Here is a 24939-nt window from a genome sequence, read left to right as displayed (position 1 = left end):
CTAGTACACAACAGATACACAGTAAACATTTGTGGAATGAATAGCTATCATTTATAGAAGACCTGCAGCCTAACGTACAGCCATTTCCTACCAAAAGAACTTGCAAGTTATTTATTCCTTGAAAATCTTAGACAATGAGTAGTATCACTTATGTATGCCAAGTATATCAAGGCAAGAAAGTAGAATATTTAGAAATAAAGATGATTAAAATGCTAGCTTTCAGGTACCTTAGAAACAGACCGTATGAGAAGTTACTAAACTAAGATCATACAACAGAAAGGGGAAACACTACAACAGAGATTTTTGCATAGCAACATTCAAATCAGGAAACCATGTCAAACACTGGTTAAGCATCACCTTCAAGCAAAGCCAATGTTATGGCTGCAGAACAGTTCTTCCTCAAGAGTAGATTCCCCCATGAGCTATCCAAGCCAGGGTGGCATGCGTTTGGAAAACTAATCCTATATTTCTCATTCATTCACCTTAAAAAAAAAAAAAAGCCAACAGCAGGAAGATATTAACAACATGGAAAAGATACTTATCTTGAATTACCTGGTGCCGGGCTGAACTCTGGTCCAGAAGCTGCCGGGACTGAAGTTTTTGTTGCTCAAGTTGCTGCAGGGCAAAATGGAGCTGGTAGCTGCCCGCTGTGGGGTGATACTTGTGCTGGGGGACCACCCCTGTAGCCTTGCTGTACACGTTGTTTTCTACCTCTCCTTCCCAGGCAAAGCCACCTGTCTGGAGGCTCCTGAAGAGAAAAGCACTCAGGTTACTTAGAGTGAGTGGTTGTATGAACAATGTAAAGGAAAGGAGATAAATGTCTTGGGTATTTTTCCTGTATGGAACCAAGCACAGTTTGGAACTACAAATCTACTTGTGTGATATTATCTGACTCCCCCACTAAACCGCAGCTCCATGATGACAAGGACAGGGTCTGCTTTGCGCTCTGTTCTTTTCCTAGCACATAACATAAGGCCTGGCACATGGTAAATGTACAATAAATATTTGCTGGATGTTAAACAACTGAAATAACAACTTCACTCCCCTGTGATTGCCAGAAGACCTAGAAGAGCTCGGAGAGCTTCAAATGCAGGATAGTGGGCTAACTTAAGGCAGGAACAGACGCACAATCATCTTCTCCAACATCAACTTCAAAAGGAAAAGGGTTCTTCACACACAGTTCTTGTTTTTTGTTAACCATGCATTAGTTAAATATCTAAATATTTTTAGAAGCTGTTTATATTTGAGCTTATGTCCCTATCACTGGGTAACATAAATGGTATGGGAAGACACTTTTTTCATTATTCCAAATTTACCTCAATATGGTCCCCACTGAGGCTGACAATCTGTACACCCCAGGAAGGCGAAGTGCCGGGGGCCTTTTTTAATAATCAGTACCTATGCTATGCTATATTTGTTAAATACTTTGACTGCCTTCCTTGCCTATTTATTTATTTAGATACAGGGTCTTACCCTGTTGTCCAGAATGGAGTGCAGTGGTGCAATCACACTCACTGCAGTCTCGACCTCCCCATACTCGGGTGATCCTCCCACCTCAGCCTCCTGAGAAGCTGGGACTATAGGGGCATGTGTGCCCCCATGCCTGGCTAATTTTTGTATTTTTTGTAGCGACAGGGGTTTCACCACATTGCCCTGACTGGTCTCCAACTCCTGGGCTCAAGTGATCTGCCTGCCTCAGCCTTCCAAAGTGCTTGGATTGCAGGTATGAGCCACTGCACCCAAACCCCAAGTTCTTAAATTCTAGATTCTGGTGACCATGTCTATGTACTTTCTAGCAGAAGTCTTTACAACTCTAGGCTACATTTCCCCTCTCAGATCATTGTTCCCAGTAGAAAAGACCCCATTTATACCACATTGCTCCCATTTGGCTGGCCATTATCAAAACAAAATACCTGAAGATAACAAGGGTCTCTGGGGATGTAGAAAAACCGAACCCTTGTGCAATGCTGGTGGGAATGTAAAGTGGTACAGCTACTATGGAAAACACTTCCGGGGTTCCTCCAAAAGTTAAACACAAAATAACCAAATGATCCAGAAATGTTCCTTGTAGATATATACGGAAAAGAACTGAAATTAAAACTAATAACTGTATACCAATGTTCATAGCAGCACTGTGCAAAATAGCCAAAAGATGAAAACAACCCAAATGTCCATCAACAGATGAATTTACATATAATATGTACAGAACCTTGAAGATATTATGCTAAGTGAAATAAGTCAGTCACAAAAGGACAAATATTATATGATGCCACTTATGTGAGGTACCTAGAATAGGTAAATTTTAGAGACAGAAAGTACAGTGGTGGTTGTCAAGGGCTATGGAATTAGGGAATAGGAAGTCATTTTTCAGTGGGTACAGGCGCTTCAGTTTGGGGTGATGACAAAGTTCTGAAGATAGATGGTGGCTAATAGTTGCAAAATAGTATAACTGTAGTAAATGCCATGACACTGTACACTTAAAAATGGTTAAAGTAGTAAATTTAATGCTAAATATATTTTAATATGATTTTCTAAAGGTCTCATTTCTTTTGAGAACAGTCTTATTTGTCAGTCCTTTGATTCCTTAACACTTTTGGTTATTCTTGGGACCTTCCTCTTTGTTTTTATTTCATTCGCTGCCCAGACTGGAGTGCAATGGTGCAATCTCAGCTCACTGCAACCTCCATCTCTCAGGTTCAAGCGATTCTTTGCCTCAGCCTCCCGAGTAGCTGGAATTACAGGGAAGTGCCACTATGCCTGGTTAATTTTGTATTTTTAGTAGAGATTGGGTTTCTCCATGTTGCTCAGGTTGGTCTTGAACTCCTGACCCCAGGTGATCTGCCTGCCTCGGCCTCCCAAAGTGCTGGGATTACAGGTGTGAGTCATTGCACCCAGGCTGGGAGCTCCTTTAATTATACCATATATTTTTTTTTAGGTACTGTGATAAGAAAACTACATAGAAGAAACTCATAGTGAACAACCTTGCTCCAAGCCCTGGTTAACGGAACTTAGAAAAATGAAAAGATGCCTAAATTGAGAGACGTGTTCATAGTGATTTAAATCAGTGTTATTCTTTCACAGAGATGTAGCAACACTGGAGTGAGGCTACACAGATCTTCCTGAGTCCTGACCTATAAGCCACTTGCTTATTTATGGCCTGTCCTGATGACTCAACAGAGCACTGTGGGAGGGAGCAAAGTGCAATGTTTGCTGAGCTCAGAAGTCCATGCTTCTCTGTTGCCTGTGCCTTCCCTTACGGCCTGGTCTTTTGGGGCCTCTGCTTTCGTTTCTCAACTCTCTTAGAGAGATTTCCAAATCCCTTGTTAAGGGTAAGTCTGTCAACTGTATTCTGAAGTCCATGGATGAAAGGCTTTCTACTCATAATCTCACCTCTGATATGTCACATCCCTTACTCATCTCCTCCCACAGTTTGGCTCCCACAGTTCAGTTTCTCAATTATATACCATCTGCTAATCTTCTTGGAGAACACACCAAAAAGCTCACAGCTTATCTATTAAGTTTTCTGAGTGTGACATTTGATCTTGAGTGATCCTTCTTCAAGTGCCTCAGTGTGCATGTTATTAGACAGTTAAAAGGGCATGATCTTTCCCAAGAGACTTCTAGAGATATGGAGAAATATGGTGAGCACTGATCAAATATAAATAAATACTTCAATACATTAATAAAATGTTAACATTATTCACAAAGCAGGGTGTTGAGTGAGAGTAAAACAGGATTACATTGTTAGGAAAGGAGGAGCCTGAAAAACCTGTTATCTTTTTTCTCATTAGTGAGGGAAGAGAAAACTTAATGAAAACAGAACACCCAGAACTACTGAATAGCTACTGGCTCAGCTAAAGGAACAGAGTCAGCTGTGAGTAGAAGGGGCAGCCAACAAGGAAGGTATCTAGGTTCAAGGCAGGAGTGGGCTGATCTGGTGAACAAATGCATACAAAGGAAAGAAACAGGTGAAAAAGCAGGAATGGCTTTAGCTGACTAACCTTGAGATTTTCACATTAATTAGGGCAGGTGCTGCTTTGAATCCAGAATGAAACTATTATTTACAACAAATGGACAAAAGTTCTGACAGCCCATCAACAGTGATTCTGCTTTCATTCTTGCTTTGCTGGTTACAGAAGTTTCCAGCTACAGGAAGCAATCTAGACTCAGAGATTAGATTTAAAGGACTTATATAACTATAAAACTTACGTCAGAATTCATTTCACTGGCTAGCTAGATTGGTTCATTTGCTAAAAGCTGTTTTAATAACAAATATCCCCAGGAGACATTCACTTTAATGCCTTCTTGTGCATTAGAAATTAAAGTCTGTAACCAGCTCCCTTTATTTGGGGATGATCATGGACAGGTTTGCAGGTGTGTGAATATGAGGTGGGGGGGGGGGTCTGTGGATGCATAAAGAGTAGGACAGTGGGCAAGAGAAGATCAAATAAGGAATTATGTATAAGAAGGGATGTGTTCCTCCAACTGTACACATATTGAACACACTGGAACATCATAAACTTTTACAATGAAATCTGTTTTAATCTCATCAGTAACATTAGCCCAGTCTACAAATCACAAAAGGAAGTTTCTCAAGCAAGTGGAGGCTTTTAGCAAAGAGGCAGGAATTTTTATAGTGCAACAGTGGGTGGGGCAGAAACGCTCAGCTGTGTAATGTAATCAGTACCACGAGAAACTTGCTTGCTTTGAGTTACAGTGGGTGTTACTCAGGTCATGGTATCTCACACGTAAAGCACAAGCCTTTGGGGTTTGCAATATGCAAGTGCTATAATGATCGACACAGACGAGGCCAGGTGTACTATAATGTGGCCTTTCCTTGATTTCTGGTGCCTGAGTTTATATATCTAAATATTCCTTTCTAGGCAGCTGATAGTTTCCATTTCAACAAAAATTCCATCCCATTCTTGAACCTCAACGAATTCTATTTTTCTAATGTTTTCTACTACCAAAAATTTTGAGGTTCAATCAATCTCTCCAAACTTCAGTGTTTTTCTTTGCTCAATACTAAAACATAGTATTGTACACAGGCCCTGTAAATGTCTTCTAATCATTTTTACTTTACTTCTACAAAAGAGTATATAGAGCCAAGAAAATCAGCTGTGGAAAGGCTCTTTGCTTAACATCTGATTCAAAGTGAATCATGCTATATTTCCCCTGTACATACGTAGTGAATAGGCGACAATATTCCAAGTTTTTCTAAATACTACACTCTCTTATTCACCTATCCATTTATTTTTTCTATATTTTACTGTGGCACTGAAGGATGAAATGTTTTTCTCTACAACTGCCCTGCCTGCAGCATACCTGCAATCTCCAGCAATAAACATTGAAGGACTATACTTTTCCCTATGGTTAAATCAAATGGACACTGGTTTTAGGGAACTTGGAGGGAATCTGAAAAATGTAAAGCAAAACCTCAACAGGAAGTTGTACTCTCTATAACGATATGCAGAGGATTGTTATATTTGTACACAGTGTGATTCCATGGTCCATTTCACCAGCCTCCTCCACCCAAGTCCAGCCAAACATGAGTTACCATGTACAACGAACGATGCCCCTGCTCTTTTTGATGGTGCTTTCAACTGTCACAACGATGGGGGTGGAGGTATCACTGACTTAATAGGTGGAAGTCAGGGTATTAAATATCCAGAAATGCAAGGAATAGTCTTACATTAGGAAAATGTGTTAAAATGCCAGTGGTGCTTCTGGTGAGAAACACTATAAGGCTATGAAGGAGGTGCATTCTGGGGAGAAATTATTTCTTTATAAGACAGACTATTCACTTCAATGGCACTTTATGAAATGTATAGATATTTAAATCTTCAAGTATTAGGAAGATGTCAAACTCACAGAGAAAAGCTGTAATTTTATCACTGACAACAAATACTGTCACTTGTATACTCTGAAGTGATAGACTCACTGTTTATTTTTGAGGAAATGTTTGCCAAATATCCAAATCCAAATAACCAGTTTGTCTATCCGATGCTCTTTCAAGTTTAGAGTCACAAATGCCTTTCCTTGAGACAACTATCACATACTATGCAGAATTGCTTTATGTGTACATCTCATTTTGTCAGATAGAATATTAAAGACATATACTCCAGTGTTGACTTATAAAAAATTATTATTACTGCTTATCAAGGATATTCTTAAGTAGCACTGGCATTTCTTTTAAGTGAAAAGGCTATGGTGGTAAAGAATACAGTGACTCCTACTATAGTTTAATGTCACCGCCTGAATCCGTGCTAAGGCATGAGCAGTTTTATAAACCCACCATCGTTTTTGTACCATTGGTGCAAATGTCAATACAGTGAAAAAAGTATCACTATAAAAATGGCTTGACTCTATTAGCTTCCTCAAAGGGTCTTGAGGATCCCCCACTCCTCCCAACTTCCCCAAGGCCCCCAGGTCCGCTAACAGTGCTTTGTGAATCATAGACCTGTTGCAATACATACATACATATATATATATTTTGAGACAAAGTTTTGCTCTCATGGCCCTTGCTGGAGTACAATGGCACGACCTTGGCTCACCACAACCTCTGCCTCCCGGGTTCAAGCGATTCTCCTGCCTCAGCCTCCTGAGTAGCTGAGATTACAGGCATGTGCCACCACGCCCAGCTAATTTTGCCATTTTAATAGAGACGCGGTTTCTCCATGTTGGTCAGGGTGGACTCAAACTCCCAACCTCTGGTGATCCACCCACCTCAGCCTCCCAAAGTGCTGGGATTACAGGTGTGAGCCACTGCACCTGACCACAATACATATTTTTAAAATTTAAAAACCTTAACATTTTCTTACAAAGAAAGAAAATTCTAAGCCCAGATGATTTCAAAATGAAATCTATGCTGGGCGCGATGGCTCACTCCTGTAATCGTAGCACTTTGGGAGGTTGAGGTGGGTGGATTGCTTAAGGTCAGGAGTTCGAGATCAGTCTGGCCAACGTAGGGAAACCTCATCTCTACTAAAAATACAAAATTTGCTGGTGACTGGTGCCTGTAATGCCAGCTATTCAGGAGAATTGGTTGAACCTAGGAGGTGGAGGTTGCAGTGAGCAGACAGAGACCATGAGTGAGACTCTTGTCTCAAAAAAAAAAAAAAAAAAAGAATTCTATCAAACAAGAGGAAATAATTCCAATCTTTCACAAACTCCAAACTCTTTCAGAAAAGAGCAGAGGAAAAAAAAAAAACTTCCCAACTCATTTTATGAGGCTAGCATATCTCTAATACAGAAATCTGACAAAGATACTACAAGAAAAAAAATTTACTTTCTTTTGGTCTTTTCAGACCAATACGTCTGATGAACATGGATACATAAAAAACTTTAACAAAATATTAGCTAATAAAATCTATCTATCTAATCAACCAACCAATCAAATACAAATAGGACAATAAATCATAGCCAAGTGGCATTTACCATAGGAATGCAAGGCTAACATTAGAAAAAAAGTCTTATAATTCACCACATTAAGAGAATGAAGAAGAGTCATATATTAATACTGTTAGTTATGAAATGCATTTGACAAAATCAAACACCCATTCATGACAGACATTCTTAGTAAACTAGAAGACATTTCTATTCAACACCAGTGATGGATGACCTAGTTGGTATAAGGCAAGAAAAAAAAATTATTCATTGACAAATGATTGTTTACATAGACAACCTTATAAACTTTACAGAAACACTGCTAGAACTAATAAATAAATGTAGCAAAGTTGCAGGAATCATCATCCATAAACAAAATGCAATAATATTTTTATATACTAGAAATACACAATCGGAAAATGTAATTTTAAAAAGGAATACAACTTGGCCAGGCACAATGGCTCATGCCTGTAATCCCAGCACTCTGGGAGGTTGAGATGGGTGGATCACAATCAGGAGTTCCAGACCAGCGTGGCCAATATGGTGAAACCTTGTCTCTACTAAAAATACAAAAATTAGTGAGGTGTGGTGGTGGGCACCTGTAGTTCCAGCTATGTGGGAGGCTGAGGCAGGAGAATCACTTGAACCTGGGAGGCAGAGGTTGCAATGAGCTGAGATTGTGCCACTGCACTTCAGCCTGGGCAACAGAGAGACACTCCATCTCAAAACGACAACAACAGCAAAAACTTATATCATCAGAATACATCAAATACCTAAGAATAAATCTAGTAGAAAATACATAAGGTCACTACAGTGAATCTATAAAACATTAATTTAAAAAAATTAAACAAAACCTACATAAGTACAAAGATATACCATGTTGATTCACTGGAAGACTCAATATTGTTAAGATGTGTATTCTGTATTTCAGATATTGTTTTTCTCAGTTTCACAATTTCCATTTGGAAATCTGTCTTGATTACTGTTACTACTTTTTTTGAGACAGAGTCTCACTCTTGTCCCCCAGGCTGGAATGCAGTGGTGTGATCTTAGCTCACTGCAACCTCCACATTCTGGTTTCAAGCAATTCTCCTGCCTCAGCCTGTGGAGTAGCTGGGATTACAGGCATGCACCACTATACCCAGCACATTTTTGTATTTTTAGTAGAGACGGGGTTTTGCCATGTTGGCCAGGCTGGTCTCAAACTCCTGACCTCAGGCGATTAGCCCACCTTAGCCTCCCAAAGTGCTGGGATTATAGGCGTGAGCCACCATGCCTGGCCAAAATTTTGTATTTTTCATTCATTAAAGCATATTTTCCTTTCTATCCTTGTGCACAGTCACTTTAACATCCTTGTCTGTTAAGGATTGGTCTTCATTGATTATCTTTTATTCTGAGGACAGGTCATATTTTCCTATTTCTTCCTATGTTGAATAGTTTCATATTGTATCCTGGATGTTCTGAATGATATGCTGTAGAAACTGGATTGTATTATGTCACTCTAAAGAATGTATGTGTATGTGTTTTAAGTTGATGGTTAACTTGGCAAAACTCGAACTGCAATTCTTTCTTCCACTCAGTGGGCTGCAGCTCTGATAAGGCCTTTTTGCTTTGCCTGCATGCTTTGAAGTACGTCTTGCATATGCATTAGTCAGGGGTCAGTTAGAAATTAGGGAAAATTTTCTACATAGAGTTCAGGCTCCCCTTTTCTGGAGATGCCTCATTTCTAGAGTTTTCCTCTCCCTCTACAGCAGATGTGGTTGTCCTGAACTCCATCCTTCAGTTCATCCAGCCAGTTAAGGCTGCAGATTTTGGGGCAAGTTCTATCTGCTCCATGTGGTGCAAACTATGACTTGCCCTTAAGTGAAAAGGCAACAAGAGAAAAGAAACAGAAAACTCACCCCTGGCAATAAACTTCTTTCAAATGTTGATTCCTCTCCAGTATCAATCAGCTTTTGTTCACCCTCCAGTGCCTTTAAATAGTTATATTTTATATTTTATCAAGTAGGTTGATCAGATAAAGAGGTAGCCACTACCAGAACTGGAAACTACCCTCTAACTCATCTATAGATTCAATTTGATCACAATATAATTCCAGCAGGCTTTGTTTTGTTGTTGAAGAAACTGACACGTTGATTTTTTTTCTTTTTCTTTTTTCCTTCAGCATACTTCTAGTAGCAGGAAAGGTTGATTTTAACATTATGGAAAAAATCAAAGAATCTACAATAATCAAAACAATCATGAAAAAGAGGACTTACATCACCTGATTTCAAGACTACTTGAAAATGAGTAGTCTTGAAAAAGAAAATGAATGAGCAAGACAGGCCTTTGAGGAAAAATATTTGCAACAGAGGTATGCATATGTGACAAAGGATTTCTACTGATAAAATATAAAAATGCCCTGTTGTTAATTGTTGATTTAAATAATAAAAATAATGAGATTTAAGAACATCTAAATGATTTGAACAGGCAATTTACAAAAGAAAATATGTGAATGGCTAACAAGCAAATGAAAAGTTCTCAACATCAGTATTCATCAGGGAAATGTGACAAACATCTACTAACATGACTAAAATCAGACAGACAATAACAGATGTTAGTGAGCATGAAGAACAATTAGAACTTTCATACATTGCTGATGGGGGTATAAAATGACACAATCATTGCAGAAAACTACTTGTCAGTTTCTTATAAAGTAAAAACATATTTACACAACAGGAAAATTCTACTTCTAGGTATTCACCCAAAAGAAATGAAAATATGGCTAAAAATTTTTGCATAAGAATTTTCATTGAATTTGTATTCATAACAGTCATAAACTGGAACCAATCCTAATGCCTATTATTAGAGAAATAAACAAACTGTGGTATATTCATACTATGAAATACTACTCAATAAAAAGTAGTATAAATGCTCATATAAGCAACAAAACAGATGAATCTCAAAAACACTGTATTAAATGAAAGAAGCCAAACATTTTCACTTATCTTCAATTAAAACTCATGTCAGTATTTCCCTGTTTTTATAATTTCCTGATTTTAGCTACAAACTTAACTTTTTCTCTTCCTGTACTTTGTAATACTAGGATCATATGTAAAGATACATGCCTAAGTAGTTATTTCATTTCAGTGCAATTCAATCCACATTTATTGGACACTGTTCCTAGGTGCTTATGGACTACCAAGAAGAAAAACATATAGTTCCTGCTTTTGAAAAGCTCATGATCTGGAGCAGTGACTTGTAAGGTAAGTCCACAGGGAAAAAGAGGAGGTGAAAAATATGACAGGACTGGCAAGACTCTGGAATAGGTGGCATTAACACAGGGGTTCAAAGCCCAGGAGATGTTAGGCAGAGTCTAGGGGAATCAGCTTATATGATAGCATTAGTGATGAAAATCATGTTAGTCTGAATGACCAAGTAATCTGGCATGAAGGTCTGAAGAAGTGAGAAATCCAAGCACAGTGACAATATTGGAGTAAATTAGTCCTATGGATGAAAGGCAGAAAGAATGGTTGCCTCTGAAAGTGAGCCTTATAATATATTAACATTAAAAGACAAATGTAGTCAGAAGAGAGTCAATGGGCCATAATAATTAAATTTAGCACTCAAATTGAATAGGCTCTGCAAAGAAGAAATGTGTTTATGAAATGCATTCAATGAATGACTGAGAACTACTTTCATTTGTGAAAAAAGCAAAGCTGAATTGCATTTAGATATAAACTTAATACATACTGAAACAGTCTACTAAGAAGCCTTAAGGTAAAAGGGAAATTATAAATTAACTATAACCGTTAATAACTGTTGATAACTGCTGACTGGGAACACTGTTAGCTAGCCAAATGAAATCGGTGCTTTACATTACTTAAGTGAGTTAGACGGACCTCCAAGAGTTCACGCTCATAGTGACAAGTGCTTTGATTCTAAGAGAATTTATGTGTTAGAACAAGATTTTTAAGTGATCTCTAAAAATTCTGATACTAAAGAAACTAATTTTTTTTTAACCTTTGAGTTTATACCTTGAGATAAGAGTATACTCTCTTCTGCCTTTCCTGTTTTGAACCCATGGAGTTATACAGAAATGGTTCTTCCATGGGAAGAGTTAAAGTATAACAGGGATAGTGTTAGAGACACTGAAATAATCTAGAAAAACGATGTGAACTTTTGATGCTAGGTCAAAAGCTCGTAACTAAATGAAATTATAAGTGCCAGCTGATCTTACTGCTTTGGAACAGGGTAAAAGGACTTCAAAACCTTTAGATAATTTGTTTATTTGAGAGGATGAAAGGCTCTTGGGAACAGATTAAAGAAATAATCCCAGAAAGAAGACAAAAAGAAATAAAAGGTTTTGGGTGCTGGAAACGAATCAAAACCAATGCAAGCGCTGAGACAGTGATAGAATTCAGGAGGCCTTGCCCCCTGGATGCACACCACGGCTCTGCATAGGACCACCCTCAGAAGGGGAGGCAGCAGCACCATGACTAAGACTGAGGTCAAGCGCAAGACTGCGAGGTTCAGATCCTAGCTCTGCCACTAGAAGCAATATGTTTAACTTCTCTGTGCCTTGGTTTCATTTCCTCAGCTGTGAAATGAGAATAAAAATTAATCCCACCACTCATAGGGTTGGTCTAAGAATTAAATGTGATCATCTATGTACAACATTTAGCACAAAGGCAGCATAATAAATGTTCAGTGAATATTAGCTATTATTAACATTCTTCCCATGGAAAGTGAATCCAAGCTTTTGGGGCATGGAGGAACCAATAAGGTTACTAACAAGCATTACTTCTGAGAAAGAAGAATTATACTACTTCAAAGCAGTATTTACAATCTCTTTACCAAGTTTTATGTCTATGTGGGATCACCTGGGTGATCAATGAGGGCAGCCAAACTACTGGATCCAAAAAAAGATGCAAGAATCACCCAGATGTGTGAGCAGGAGAGTCAAGTCCACTTGCCACTCTCACCCACGAGGGGCAGCGGCGGCACTGTGGCCCCTGCCTGAGGGGACTTTCCTATGGTGGAAGCCTGCTGCATGCCAAGCCCACTTGCAGAATGCTCTAATTTTGGGCAAAGTGGCTCCTGTGGGGAAGGGGGGGTTTTACTAACAATGCTGATTACCAGAGAGGAGCAACGGTTCAGGCACTGGATGTGAGCACTGATGGATGAGGAAGATGACGAAATCTTCCTCCCCTCCCCCAAGGCTAAATTACCAGCAGCAGCTACACACCCTTTCACCTTTTCAAAATGCAGCAAATCCAAAGCAATTTTTAAAGAATCAAACCATAATATCAATGCCTTAAACCTGAGAGACAAAAAGGCATAAAGAAATTTATCCGTGATCCAACAACTAAAGATGTCTGCTATAAAGTTTTGTCAGCACGCTGACGTATATACTTCCTCTGCGTGTATCCCCTTGCACAAACAGAGTGATTCTAAGCTATATATGCTTTATAACTTGCTTTTTTCATCTGACAATAAGTTATGAACATTTTCCCACAACATAATATGGGATTTTGGCAGTTCTTATTCCATTGTTAACTTTTTTTTTTTAAGACAGGATCTCACTCTGTCAGGGTGAATGCTCACTGCAACCTCTAACTCCCAGGCTCAAGCAATCCCTCTACCACCTCTGCCTCCTGAGTAGCTAGGACTATAGGCAGGTGCTAACATACCTAGCTGATTTTTTGTTTCTTGTAGAGATGAAGTCTCACTATGTTGCCCAGGCTGGTCTCGAACTTCTGGACTCAAGGGATCCTCCTGTCCTCAGCCACCCCAAGTGCTGGGATTACAGGCATGAGCCACCTTATCTATCCTTCCATTGTTAAATTCTATTATATTTAAAGTCAACCTTAACCCTTCAAGTCTTCTTCACACTTGATTTTTGAACCCACATGAAAAGCTTTATGTTTTTCCCTATTAAATTCCATGAATTAGATTCATTTTTCTAGGCTGTTTAAATCATGGTGAATCCTGCCTGTCATCCCAGGTATTCATTATTCCATGGAATTCCTACTTCATGTCATCTTAAAACAGGATTCACATGTCTTCTAGATACATAAGTGCCTAGCATATAGTAGGCACCTAAATAAATATGAATGAATAAATTCATTGATAAACATGAGGAACTATAAGTCAATGACAGAGTCCTAGAAACTTAATTCTCAAATGCTGATTCACTGTTTGGGTAGAGCTGCACATTTAGTTACCATTTTTTTTTTTTTTTTTTTGAGACAGCGTCTACCCTGTCACTCAGGCTGGAGTGCAGTGGTATGATCTCGGCTCACTGCAACCTCCACCTCCTGGGCTCAAGCAATCCTCCCATTTTAGCTTCCCGAGTAGCTGGGACTACAGGTACACACTACCATGCCCAGCTAATTTTTTGTATTTTTGTTAGAGACAGGGTAGTCTCAAACTCCTGGGTTCCAGCGATCCACCTGCCTCACCTCCCACAGTGTTGGGATTACAGGTGTGAGCAACTTACCTGCAATCTGACTAGTTACCAAATATTAACACACCTGATCAGTTACCAAATATTCTTAATGACAGTATTACCACATTCACTTATCTCTTTTGTGCTCACAAGATTTCCTTAATCGTTGGTGAAACCTAGTTATAGTAATTCTTTTTCAGTCCCCTGGTCTTCTCTTACCAAAGTAATTCTACCACGAAGGGAAATGAAGTTAGTCTGGCATAACTTACTTTTTTCATGAATTAATGCTGGGCTTAAATGATTCCCTTTTACTTCTCTAAGGACAGCCAACTCATTGGTTTGCTAATCTATTAGATTTTGGCCCAAAATTGACATCTCAATTACCAGTTTATATATTCAGCATCTAACTTATTTCTGTCTCTTTCTCTTTTCCCAGCATATGACCTCCTTCTTTGTGGATTAAATCATCTACTGAATCACTATCACAAGCACTAGAAACATAAATCAGAAATTAGTAATTGTAAGAACTGCTCTTCTGTGGACATAGTAATTCAACAGAGAGAATAAGGTTGACTCAGTGAAAAGGATTAAGAACATGGGTAGGATCCAAATAAAATATCTAATTTGAAACACAGAATTACAAGCTCTTGAGAAGAGACTTCTTCTGATTAGCCACTCAATAAGCAGAGATACAGTACAGGAAAAAGCAGCAGAAGTGATGACAAGAAGATGGTGGGGATGGGGATGTTTTCACTAACTTTGTTTTTATTAAATAATGGTGTGACAATTACATAAACTTGGGAAGAATACATGGAGGTATCATGTCGAAAAGGTAGAAGCTGATATGTCTGTCCTTTAAAAGAACAATGAGTACAAAGTATTCCATGGTGTGTGTGTGCCACATTTTCTTTATCCAGTCTATCATCGATGGGCACTGGGTTGGTTCCAAGTCTATTCACTATTGTGAATAGTGCTGCAATGAACATACATGTGCATGGGTCTTTACAGTAGAATGATTTATAATCCTTTGGGTATATACCCAGTAATGGGATTGCTGGGTCAAATAATACTTCTGGTTCTAGGTCCTTGAGGAATTGCCAACTGTCTTCCACAATGGTTGAACTAATTTACACTCCCACCAACAGTGTAAAAGCATTCCTATTTCTCCACATCCTCTCCGGCATCTGTTGTTTCCTGACTTTTTAATGATCGCCATTGTAACTGGCCTGAGATAGTATCTCACTGTGGGTTTGATTTGCATTTCGCTAATGACCAGTGATGATGAGTTTTTTTTCATATGTTTGTTGGCTGCATACATGTCTTCTTTTGAGAAGTGTCTGTTCACATCCTTTGCCCACTTTTTCATGTTTTTTTTTTTCTTGTAAATTTGTTTAAGTTCCTTGTAGATTCTGGATATTAGCCTGTTGTCAGATGGACAGATCGCAAAAATTTTCTCCCATTCTGTAGGTTGCCTGTTCACTCTGATGCTAGTTTCTTTTGCTGTGTAGAAACTCTTTAGTTTAATTAGATCCCATTTGTCAATTTTGGCTTTTGTTACCATTGTTTTTGGTGTTTTAGTCATGAAGTCCTTGCCCATGCCTATGTCCTGAGTGGTATTACCTAGGTTTTCTTCTAGAGTTTTTATAGTTTTATGTCTTATGTTTAAGTCTTTAATCCATCTTGAGCTAATTTTTGTATAAGGTGTAAGGAAGGGGTCCAGTTTCAGTTTTCTGCATATGGCTAGCCAGTTTTCCTAACACCATTTATTAAATAGGGAATCCTTTCCCCATTGCTTTTTTTTGTCAGGTTTGTCAAAGATCAGATGATTGTAGATATGTGGTGTTATTTCTGAGGCCTCTGTTCTGTTCCATTGGTCTGTATCTCTGTTTTGGTACCAGTACCATGCTGTTTTGGTTACTGTAGCCTTGCGACATAGTTTGAAGCCAGGTAGCGTAATGCCTCCAGCTTTGTTCTTTTTGCTTAGGATTGTCTTGGCTAAATCGGCTCTTTTTTGGTTCCATGTGAAATTTAAAGTAGTTTTTTCTAATTCTGTGAAGAATGTCAATGGTAGCTTGATGGAGATAGCATTAAATCTATAAATTACTTTGGGCAGCATGGCCATTTTCATGATATTGATTCTTCTTCTCCATGAGCATGAAATGTTTTTCCATTTGTTTGTGTCCTCTTTTATTTCCTTGAGCAGTGGTTTGCAGTTCTCCTTGAAGAAGTCCTTTACCTCCCTTATAAGTTGTATTCCTAGGTATTTTATTCTCTTTGTAGCAATTGTGAATGGGAGTTCACTCATGATTTGGCTCTCTATTATTGGTGTATAGGAATGTGTGTGATTTTTGCCCCTTGATTTTGTAACCTGAAACTTTGCTGAAGTTGCTTATCAGCCTAAGGAGATTCTGGGCTGAGATGATGGGGGTTTTCTAAATATACAATCATGTCATCTGCAAGCAGAGGCAATTTGACTTCCTCTCTTCCTATTTGAATACCCTTTATTTCTTTCTCTTGCCTGACTGTCATGACCATAACTTCCAATACTATGTTTAACAGGAGTGGTGAGAGAAGGCATCCTTGTCTTGTGTCCGTTTTCAAAGGGAATGCTTCCAGCTTTTGCCCATTCAACATGTTATTGGCTGTGGGTTTGTAATAAATAGCTCTTATTATTTTGAGATATGTTCCATCAATACCTAACTTATTGAGAGTTTTTAGCAGGAAGGGATGCTGAATTTTATCCAAGGCCTTCTCTGTATCTATTGAGATAATCATGTGGTTTTTGTCATTGGTTCTGTTTATGCGATGAACTGTTTTTATCATTTTGCATATGTTGAAGCAGACTTGCATCCCAGGGATGAAGCCAACTTGATTGTGGTGGATAAGCTTTTTGATGTGCTGCTGGATTTGCTTTGCCAGTATTTTATGGAGGATTTTTGCATCGTTGTTCAACAGGGATATTGGCCTGAAATTTTCCTTTTTTGTTGTGTCTCTGCCAGATTTTGGTATCTGGATGATGCTGGTCTCATACCATGGAATACTATGCAGTCATAATAAATGATGAGTTCTTGTCCTTTGCAGGGACATGGATGAAGAAGCTGGAAACCATTATTCTCAGCAAACTAACATAGGAACAGGAAACCAAACACCACATGTTCTCATTCATAAGCGGGAGCTGAACAATGAGAACACATAAACACAGGGAGGGAAACATCACACACTGGGGCCTACTGCGGGGTGGGAGGTAGGAGAGGGATAGCATTAGGAGAAATATCTAATGTAGATGACGGGTTGATGGGTGCAGCAAACCACTGTGGCAGGTATATACCTATGTAACAAACCTGCCATGTTCTGTACATGTATCCCAGAACTTATAATAAAAAAAAAAAGAAGAAAAGAAAAGTACAATGAGATCCCAGCCAGTTGGACTTGACAACGGATACAGAATGTGAACCAGACTTCTGCTGTCTCCACATCCCTACCACTCTATGATCAATGGAATGGTCCCTAGGAGGAAGAAATAAGGACAAAGTTGGATTTCTTAGTCCATCTGGCAGAGACCCTGGGAGCAAGCTTTATGGAATACAAAGCTGGATATAAAAGCCAAACCTTTCAAAAGGTTAAGTTCACAGCACTGTTGCAGAAGGCCACTTAGGATTCTGGGAGTGAGCCAGTTATGGAGATAGAGACTCCCTGGTCCTTTATCTATTAGCAGTCTGGATCTGAAAAGACAGATTGGTCCTTAGCCTTATGAACACGAAATGTCTTTGATCCAGTTCTTTATTTTGGCATAACCAGCATACCACATGAAGCCTAAAAAATGTAGCTGTGAACTAAAAAAGAAGTGAGCAAAGAATGACCTTTAAGAAAGCCAAAGGAGAACTCCCTGACACCAGTTCATTCAACAATGAAGACTGAGTTCAGTTCAGCAGGATTTTTATCAAATCAAGGGAAAAGTCTTTGTGACAGTAACAGCGGCACACATAAGCACAGCTGGACCTTATTGTAAAACTGGACCACCATCACCTAGCTTTCGCACTCTGCAAAGGCAAGCCAGGAAAAGATTTTAGAGTGGAAGTTAATGTGGAGATTGTCTAGGGCAGCTGACACGTCAGTTTCCAAGAACTTCTACATTGAATTGTAGCTGGGTTCAAACCTAGTGTAAACAAACAGCTTAGAGAGTGTCACAAATTTAGAATTCCTGCCCCATCACATCAGTTAGGCTCCCTTCACTTCTCTTTTTCCCAGGAAGCAAAACATCAGGCAACTTGGAACAGTGGGGCCTACAGTTTTTCTGGTTCCAGTAGCCTGCCTCTGCCCCCTTTCTTTAGTTGGCCAAGGGAAATAGGAGACAACTCCAAAAACTCCACCTTTTTATTTGAAACCTTCTCCACCTGTCCTTTTCCTTTCTTTATAAATAAAGACATTTTTATAAAATGGGGAAAATACAGGAGAAATCACAAGAGATTAAAAAAAAAAATAGGGCCAAAGGGAAGAAAAGAAAATGTATACTTACAATTAAGAGTTTCTCTTACTGAATCACCAGCAGCAGCATTTTGGAACTTGTTAAAAACAAAAATAATGGAACCTCACTCCAGGCCTACTGGAATCAGAAACTCTGTGGCTGGGCCGAGCAATCTGTGTGTTAACAAGCCTTTCAGGTGATTTTGACACACACAAAGAATCACTGGCAGAGTGGATAAGAGCATGGATTCTGCCACCATATTGCTTGGGGTTGGATCCTGATTGCCAACCCCAACTGTGTTATCTTGGGCAAATGATTTCATTTCTCTATGCTTAGTTTCTTCATCTGTAAAATGAGGATGATAACGGTACTTACAGAGTAGCTGTGAGCATTAAATCAGTTAATATGTGTAACGCTTATAGAACAGTTGCTGGTACACAGTAAACGTTAGCTATTAGTTAAGGTGCATAAGGCATTTAATTATTATTAGTTACTATTATTTCTTATTTATGATCTTGTTTTTGAGATTCAGTGAGACATAATGCAAATTTCTCACAACCCAAGAGAAAGTCCATATTCCTCTATGGCAAACTGTGTCTTCTTGGTATAAAGAAGCTAATCAGCTTTGGTATTAATGTGATAAAAATAGCAATACAGAACTAATATTTTAGGAACTGAATCCAATGTAATTCTTTGCCTCTAAAGCTCTAAATTCAGACATTACACTTGCCAAGGAAGAAATGCATGATTCATCTCTATGCCTGCCTTATGGACTAATTTCTCACACTCTGAGTCCATAAATGGCATGGAGGTTAACAAGGAACTCTTTCATTATCTCTTCTAATTCGTTACATCCTTTCATGATATCATGGTTCCCTTCCAAAATACTATAACTTTTAAAACATATGCTTTCTAAACCATAGTTGAAATGACAGATCACATTTATAAAAAGCGTTGCCCAACACCTGTATGATTTGGCCATTGTAGAAATCCAACAGGACCAAAAAATCCATAATTTCTATCCCCTAGAGTCACAAGATTTCCCTAATTCCTCACCATCTAAAACAAACCATCCGTACTTGCCTGACTTGTTGGTTTAAATCTATTTTAAAAAATAAGTTCTATTCAGGAAAGTCAGCCTACAAAGCAAGTCAAAATTCAATCTAATTTGTAAATATACAAGCCATATATTTAGAATTAGCCTCTTCAGGCTATTGATGTTTTCTGCCCACATACTCAAAGCTGCTCTATGGAACTGGCATTTGACAAAAGTAAAACACTATACAAATACATAGACTGGGGTAAAGATATTTGTATTGCTGAACTCTATCGCGCCAGCCCCTAATTTTTTTTTCATCTTTGTTCACAGAGTGTTTCTTTTTTTTTTTTTGAGACGGAGTTTTGCTCTTGTTACCCAGACTGGAGTACAATGGTGTGATCTCGGCTCACCGCTACCTCCGCCTTCTGGGTTCAAGCAATTCTCCTGCCTCAGCCTCCCGAGTAGCTGGGACTACAGGTGCGCACCACCGTGCCCAGATAATTTTTGTATTTTTAGTAGAGATGGGGTTTCACCTTGTTGGCCAGGATGATCTCGATCTCTTGACCTCGTGATCCACCCGCCTTGGCCTCCCAAAGTGCTGGGATTATAGGCGTGAGCCACCACGCCCGGCCCACAGAGTATTTCTTATAATCCACCAGTGATAGTTTATTTTCAGAAGTATATCCATCTATCCTTTGTACATTATCACCAAAAATAGGTCTAGGCTGGTCTGGGATGCCATTATGGAAATATTGGTACTGATTTTCCTCCTTCAAAAAGTAGGAAAGTTAAAGTAGAGAAAAGAACGTGAGCTTTCACATCAGGAAGACCTTGATGCAAATTCTTGGGCCATCAGTTACCTCATGTGTGACCATGGACAAATTCTAACACCTCTAAGACAATTTCATCATTTATACATAAGACAATATAACAATGCCCATGTAACAGCCCTGTGTCCAGGACAAACCATACAAAGCACAGGATCTGGCATAAACCAGGCACTCAATAAATGTTGTTAAACTCCCTTTTCCTTCTCCTTCTGTTCTTCTCTTTCACAAATTATAGCACAGATTCTTATCATTTCAAAATAAGGGAGAAATATTTCTAAACTAGTATCAAGCTGGAGGGCATTTCAAACAATATAAAAATTAAGTTAAAAAAATTAAAAACACGCTGACAGCAAAAATGTGTAAGTATCAAAAAGTACAAAGGAGGAGGAAAAAAGTCACCCACAGGGCCATTCTACAGCCACGGGGAATCCTTTGGTATGTTTCATTCCAGTCTTGTCCAGTACATTGTGATTATACTATTCATCTTTATCATTTAGTATTAATGTCAACATATAATGGATATATTAATGTATTTCAAAAATATGTGTATATGTTTTTAAATTAAGAACAAAAACTCCTGCTACTCCCCAAACTCTGTATGCCACTGTGCTGGGAACAGGACACTAGGTTTAAAAAACAAGAGAAGGCAACAACTTGCTATGGAGAAAAATCAAGGAAGCCTTTAAAGTAGAAATGATATTTTATCTGCATCTCAAAAGATGACCAGCAACTTGCCAACTGGAAAGGAAATTCTAGGCATTAGGAATAGGGACATATATAAAAGAACAGGGAACAATAGAAAAGCCAATGTGGCTAACTGGCAGGAGTGTGGAGGGTGGAGAGATGCTGTAATAAAAGCTGGTGAGATGCAGATCTCTCACATATTCAGAAATAGAAATGTTACTGGTCAAAACTTCCATTTAGGCAAAGCACCACACAATAGCTTTAATTGGAATCACTTATGCGCTTATGATGAAGCTGCAATGAAAGGCTAAAAAAAGTTAAGGTCTGGGGAATGGAAAGTGCATGAGTGAGTATAGCTTAGACTGACTGAGAACGAGGACAGCCAAGTCTCACCACCACCATCACCACCATCACCACCACCAATAGTGAGGGATTTTTAAATGCCGGACTCCAAGCTGAGCTCTTGTATATGCCTTACCTTTGTGAGCTGCAAAGCAACCCATTGCAATGGTATTATCCCATCTTACACATGAGGAAACTGAGGGTTAGGTTAAGGCCTAAGGACCTACTGAGTAAGTGAAAGAGCTGCTTTTGAAACTAAGTCTCCATGTCACCGCAGTTATGAGGAACAGAAAATCATAACTTAAAATAGCCCCTGCTAAAGATTTTCTAAGAAACTATTATTGCTATTGACCTTTGTTTTAGAAATACTAAAGTCATCCAAAGATCCACAAAAATATGCTTGACTGATTCCTGACTACGTTGCAAAACCAGCACAATGGAAAGCTTATTAACTCTCTAACCTTCATTTGTTTATTAACAAACGAAGTTGGAGCAACTGCATATACACAGGCAAAGAATGAACCTCAACCTAAACCTCATACCTCACACAAAAATTAACTCAGGGTACATCAGACTTATATGTAAAATGAAAACCTATAAAATCATACCGAAGATGACTTCTAAAAACATTTCAAACAAAGGAGATGCTTCTATTTTAACTGTATGCAATATGAGGACAATGATGAGGAAAAGAAGAGTGGATGCCAGCCACTGCACTAAGCGCTTTCTGTGTTTTATCTCACTTTAACCTTGCCTCATGTTAGGGACGAGGCAATTGAGGCATGGCTAACTGCAGAATCTGAGCACTCATCTGCTCTGCAGTGCTGCCTGCCTTATTGCTACTATTGCCCTACTATTGACATTTGGTGACTGCTCCTCTGAAATGGGAAAGAGTTGACAGAGAAAGTAAGATTTAATTCCCTTCATGCGGAAGATGAATTTTTAAAGTTGTCTCAACAAAGTTTAAATCTAGGTGAATGTGAAGATCCAGCTGAACCAGGAACTTAACCCTTTCCTTCTCCTTGGATGAATGGTTAGGCCAAGAAGCAGATGCCTGTTCTTGACCAGCTGGAAGTCATAAGGTCAGGGAGCGCCCTTCAGCTCTTCATAGTATATTTACATCTCAATTCCAAAGTGGCAAGAGTGGACTTCCAAGACAAACAAAGGCCAAAGCCTCCAAATAAGTGCACATACTTCCATACTGGCATCTCAGAGGACTTCAGACTAGAGGGTTTTCAAGTAAATGGGATTATTACTGATGGAGAGAGAATTCTATCTGTCACAAGGAGGTTCTCAACTCCTTTCAAGCTTGCTTCAAGACAGCAAGGGGAGAATACATCATCATGCAAAGCTGGACTGGCCAAGCAGGCTGCTCTCTGTCCACAGAAAAGAAATTTAAGCTTACTGTAAGGAGTTTTAGCAAGCAGGTGCTTTGCTGTTCAAGACTTGCCTCCACCTTCCTTCTTTTTGCTGTGGAGGCAAAAGGGCACTGAAACATACCAGAACTTCAAAGTGGACACCACCTTTGAGGCTGGCTCAAACGAAGTGTTCAGGTATAGAAGGGTTAAGGTGTGTCCTGTGCTGTCAGCCCTAGATTATTATCACTTTGAAAAGCTGCTGGGTTTACAGGACAGTGTGAGAATACTGCAGCTTTCCTAGCCAACATTTGGTTCCCATTACCGTGAATAATCTCTTTCCTCCCTCCTTTCCCCAACCCCCACCCTTTCTCTACTTTTTCCATATTTTATATTAAAAGTACATCAAACACTTTTCTTCCTTTTTAATATTTTCCTTAAGCTTTTTTTTCACTCAGTTTGCTGGATTCTATAACTTTTTCTGGTTACTCATTACTTAGGGAGGGGGAGGATCCGGCTCCTTGGGTAAAATCAATCAAAAACAAAACCGGAGAGAAAAGACCTAAGCAGCATGGAGGGAAGATGAACTTAACTCACAGGGATTCCTTCTAGTCTTAAGTAACGTTAAGAAAATAAAGGGCCCACTGAGATCCCTTTACCCTCCCCTCCTGTTTCTCAGCCTCCTCTCAGTTGTACTCCCACCCCAAACAAAACACCCTTGAAGTAATATACCTGAAGATAGGGTCTACTCATTTCATCATCAGTAAAAATGGGAGAGCAACAGTCCAGAGAACAGATAGAAAGGTCAATGGTAAGTAATGTTGGCAAGGGTGTGGGAAAAAGGGCATGTGTCTGTACTCCAGATAGAAGCACATACTGGGATAGGGTTTTTGGATGCCAATTTGACAGTATCTATAAAAATTCAAAGTGGACATCTGATCCAACAAATTCCACTTCTAGGATTTTATCCTACAGAAATACGCATGTACACAAAGATCTACTATGTATAAGGAGTTCATTACAGATGCCTCATCAGGATACGGCTTAGTGCCCCTTAATAGAGGAAAAGAAAAACATATATGGTACATTCATACTTTGAAAAATGACATAGTGGTTAAAAATACTTAAGTTAGTTTGTATGAATAGACTGAAAAACATGGAGACATATTAAGATAGAAAAACATCATAGAAAAATACATAAAAAAATACACAAACCAACCTTTTAACTAGAGCTACCTCTGAGAAGATTTTATTTTCCACCTTATCTTCCCATATGTGTATTTGTTAGACTACTGTACCATGTGGCTACATGTGTGTACCACTTGTACAACTATTTTTTTGAAGTATGGACATAAATATCCCAGTCTACAGAAAATAATAAAAAGTAAACATATGGATCCCTTCTCAATCCCCCGATTTATAGCCCCATGTAAACCACCCTGAACTGGAAGAAATTTAAAAATTATTACCTTTCTTAACTTCACAGCATGTACTAAGTCAGACCTAGGGAAGTATATCATAAGGAAAATTATCAAGAGAATCACCCAAGTCAGACCAGATGACAAAGAAAGGAATAAATAGGAAAGAAGAAATAATGACTCTAAGAGGCCCAAAAGTTCCCAAGGTCAGTCACAGTAATGAAACCAGTGAATACAAATCGAACCAAAAATTGTAATCTTAGTCAACTGCAAGAATGGTAGGAAGGAAATAAAGCTGTGTGTATGTGTGTTTGTGTGATTGTGAGGGTGCAGTAAGAGTGCAAAATCGGGCCGGGCGCGGTGGCTCAAGCCTGTAATCCCAGCACTTTGGGAGGCCGAGGTGAGTGGATCACGAGGTCCAGAGATCGAGAGCATCCTGGTTAACATGGTGAAACCCCATCTCTACTAGAAATACAAAAAATTAGCTGGGCATGGTGGTGCGTGCCTGTAATCCCAGCTGCTCGGGAGGCTGAGGCAAGAGAATTGCCTGGACCCAGGAGGCGGAGGTTGTGGTGAGCCGAGATTGCAACATTGCACTCCACCCTGGGTAACAAGAGCGAAACTCCGTCTCAAAAAAAAAGAGTGCAAAATCTCCTTTTTCTCATAGAAAGTTAATAGGTAATATCTAAAGCATAAAATCCAAAAATGGCAGAATAAACATGATTTAGAAATATGAAGGTGATATGGTTTGGCTGTTTGTCCCCTCCAAATCTCATGTTGAAATGTGATTCCCAATGTTGGTGATGGGGCCTGTTGGGAGGTATTAGATCATGGGGGTGGATACCTCAGGTATGGCTTAGCACCATCCCCTTGGTGATGAGTGAGCTCTTGCTCAGTTCCTTCACATGAAATCTGGTTAAGAGTCTGAGACCTCCCCTGTTTCTCTTTAGCCTCAGGTCTTGCCATGTGACATGCCTGCTCCCCTTCTTC

At 39.1% G+C, this 24939-nt stretch overlaps 1 protein-coding gene across 50 annotated transcripts in view; it reads right to left on the bottom strand.

Annotated features, from left to right (window-relative positions):
- TTLL5 (tubulin tyrosine ligase like 5) overlaps positions 1 to 24939 on the bottom strand; it is a 293499-nt gene that overhangs the window by 86556 nt on the left and 182004 nt on the right. For all 50 annotated transcript variants that reach the window (XR_013521423.1, XR_013521412.1, XR_013521413.1 and 47 more), the window contains one exon: positions 553 to 748. Coding sequence is in view for 36 of the 50 variants with exons in the window: in XM_078335474.1 (XP_078191600.1) it covers positions 553 to 748 (196 nt within the window). In the remaining 14 variants the exon portion in view is untranslated. The remainder of the gene's footprint in view (positions 1 to 552; positions 749 to 24939) is intronic.

Source organism: Callithrix jacchus, chromosome 8 (assembly GCF_049354715.1).
Source record: "Callithrix jacchus isolate 240 chromosome 8, calJac240_pri, whole genome shotgun sequence".
Classification (NCBI taxonomy): domain Eukaryota; kingdom Metazoa; phylum Chordata; class Mammalia; order Primates; family Cebidae; genus Callithrix; species Callithrix jacchus.
This window is presented reverse-complemented; position numbering and strand designations above follow the sequence as displayed.